Source organism: Apium graveolens, unplaced genomic scaffold (genome assembly GCF_009905375.1).
Source record: "Apium graveolens cultivar Ventura unplaced genomic scaffold, ASM990537v1 ctg7227, whole genome shotgun sequence".
Classification (NCBI taxonomy): Eukaryota; Viridiplantae; Streptophyta; class Magnoliopsida; order Apiales; family Apiaceae; genus Apium; species Apium graveolens.
The window spans coordinates 1,631-4,993 of NW_027420149.1; the positions used below are offsets into that span (position 1 = coordinate 1,631).

General features: G+C 29.1%; 1 protein-coding gene across 1 annotated transcript; it reads left to right on the forward strand.

The window, feature by feature from the left end:
• Positions 1-885: 885 nt before the first annotated feature.
• LOC141703948 (protein MRG1-like) lies at positions 886-3,063 on the forward strand. Its single transcript, XM_074507325.1, has 6 exons — positions 886-993; positions 1,613-1,660; positions 1,771-1,784; positions 2,111-2,204; positions 2,766-2,870; positions 3,016-3,063. The coding sequence occupies exons 1-6, from the start codon at positions 886-888 to the stop codon at positions 3,061-3,063; spliced, it is 417 nt and encodes a 138-aa protein (XP_074363426.1).
• Positions 3,064-3,363: the final 300 nt, after the last annotated feature.

Here is a 3,363-nt window from a genome sequence, read left to right on the forward strand (position 1 = left end):
ATAAGATCTAAATTTTGTTTTGGAAATCATGTACATGAGGCTGAGGATGACCCATGAGATAATAACATTTTCTCATATAAATACAAGAGTGTAAGTTTGTAATTTTAAGATAACTTACTAGTATTTACTGAAATGGCATTAAATTTGTATGGTAAAAGTTTATAACCTCAGTGAGTTACTGAGGTCATCCTTGGACCATTTTTCTCAAAAATATTTATTAGTGGTTGCAAAAATTAAAACATAATAAATCTAATTAAACTATGAGTATTTTAATAATAAGATTTTTTAATCAGAATTTAATTTCTACTCAAATTTATTCACAAATAGTAAAATACCTAAATTAATTAAAAATATCGCTATAAAGTAAAAAATTACAAAAATAATTATAACTATATTTTTTTGTAACTGAAAAAATCTTTTAATAAAAGTGATTAAATATTGTGTCCAAATATGAAATACCACTAAAATATTGTGCCTAATATATGTTTTTAATTAAAACTGTCTTCATAATAAATGTATTTTTTGAAAAAAGTTATGCGTTATAAAATATCCCTTCTTAGTCTTAGACTTTATAGATCTGGTTCATAAGATTGAAAAAAATTCATAATATAGGTTCTAAATAAACTTTCAAAAAAATAAATGTATTTTTTGAAAAAAGTGTCCGTTATAAAACAAGCACTCTCTTAGTCTTAGACATTTAGATCTGGTGCAAAAAAATTAACAAACTATTAGCCAATCAGTCAGTCAAGAACAGGTACTTCTATCCTATGTAGCCAAGTTTATGTTTATAAAGAGTTATGTAATAAGGTCTTGATTTTGTTTGTTTCAAAAGGGATATAACAACCATTGTAATTGTAGGTTGAAAGAAACAAAATTCATACAGAAATGGGACGATCAAACAGTGGAGTCTCAGGCGATTCTCTTACAAACAGTCTTTATCTTGAAGGTGAAAAAGTCCTGGCCTTTTATGGTGGCAAGTGGTATCCGGCCAAGGTATCGCACTTGCAATTTTATCTTTTAAGTTTTTCTTTATCATTGGAGTGATTCCTATCTGTTTTAATTAATGTGTGTGATTGAATTTGGGTGATTTACATTGATTGCTCATGATATAATTATATGGGAAGGGAAAATAATTGATGCATTGTTATTTCACAATTCTCTTATTGTATCGTCACATTATTTGAAGAAGTTAATACATACTTTGAAGTTCTCTTATTGTCCTCAAGAGGATTCAGATTATTTGAAGAAGTTAATACATACTTTGAAGTTGTCAAAGTGCTTTTTTCGCAAACATCATATCAAACATCACAATTTGAGGATTAAATCCCAAAGATGTTGATTTTTGCTGTGCACTTATACTATAGTGACTATGTCCAAATACATGAAATGTGCACTAAGGTATTTAGTTTTAGCTCCTCATGAAAGTCATTGTTGCATATTTATTTTTTCTTTTATCATTAATATAGCGTGATTCCGTAAGTATTTACCACCTTGCTGCATATATTTGAGCAATTGGTCAGTCATCTTTTGTGCTTTTATTGCCTTTGCATCTTTAACATTCTTTTGGTTTGCTTTTGCAATAAAAAAGGTATAAATTCTATTTTCTTTATAGGTGCGCAAGGTTGAATACGAGAAACAAATAGAGGCATGGACATATTGGGTTCATTATATTGAGTATTGCTTTATTAAAACCTTGTATTTTTTCATGAGCAATGAATATTATTAGTATTAATCATTTTTTAATAACCTATTGTCACTTTATATGTGCAGGGTTGGAATAAAAGGTTAGTAAGAGGAAGCACCTTACATTGAGAATAAAATACTTTTTTCTAATAAATTTTTTGTTCTATAATTTCTTTCCTTAATACGTTTGTGTTCTTGTAATTAGATCAATTATAGTAGTCTTTATATTATGTTAAATCCATTATTATCTTATTTATTATTGTTATAATAGCTAATTTGAATATTATTGAGTGGGTTACATGCTCATGAAAAGTTCTTTAGTTCAATGTTTGTTCAACTATTTTATGTTCATATTTTTTCTAATAGCTTGCTTTTTAAGCATGTTAGCCTCCTCCTAGAACATTGTTAAAAACTTTCAAACTCACAGGTACGATGAATGGATATTAGATGCTCAACTCCTCAAGAAATTTAGTGAAGAATGTTCTCAAAAGCACTTGGGGAAGCGTGGTAGATCAGCTATGGTATATTTATATGCACAAATATTTTGTATTTGTTTCAACCTCGCCTTCTTTAATTAATATTAATACCTATGTTATGGTCACATGCAACAAGAGGTGGTTCCAAGATACACCTTGAGGTGGTATGCAAATAATAATTGTCATATTCTTAGTAAGATAAAAGTGAAGGTTCTTGAGTTATAATCCAATTTTTGAGAAAGACCGAAATGAACTCCAAGAATGCAAAGTATTTTTGCCATTCGAGGTTCAAACAATGATAAAAGACTAACACTTTGATTACAAGAGGTTGATGGTTTCAAGTTAATTATGCTCTCAATTGTTATTTAAAAATGACAAGTGCATATTTTCATGATGTTGTTAATGCTGTGATAATATCTAGTGATATTTTTATTGTTAGATCACCAATGTCACTCAATTTTTGTGCTATCCATTATATCTTGTGCCTTATTTTATATTAATAATAATTATTATCTTTTAGATCTTGGATAGACTCATATTTTAATTGTTTCTTACATTTTATTTTTCAGTCAGTTAAATGCTATTTCAATTTTTGTTATTTATCAGGAGGATCCTTTAATAATGGAGGAAAATAAGTTGAGTATTGAAATACCACAGGCACTCAAGACTCAACTTTTGAATGATAGAGAATATGTAACAAATTCATCAAAGGTACTCGAATTTCTGTTTTACTAAATTAAACTCTTCACCTCGTTTTATATAATCTTCACTGTACAAGTTTCTAACCAGGTACACATCATATATTTAGCTCTAAGTCCATCCTATAATCTTAAATGAAACTATCTTATATTTTCAGTTAGTTGATATATTTTTTAAGCAAAGGTGTGGAGCAGGGGGAGTTTAGAATCAAACTCATCATCTACATTTCTTGTAAACCTCTTCTGGCACTAACTCGATTGGGAATTCTTTGATCCTAATATAATGTTAATTTAACTTTTTCGAAATTTTTCAGTGATATGAATTAGCTCCCTTGAACTGCCCTTGATATTATACCTTCATAGTTAGTGTACCGTATGTGATCTATGTATCCTTCATACTTATATCCTTGCCTGGTGACTTACAGCTTGTTGGGCTCCCGCGTTCTCCCAGCGTCGATGGCATTTTGAAGATGTTCAATGAGTTCAGGGTGAATGAAGATGAGGAG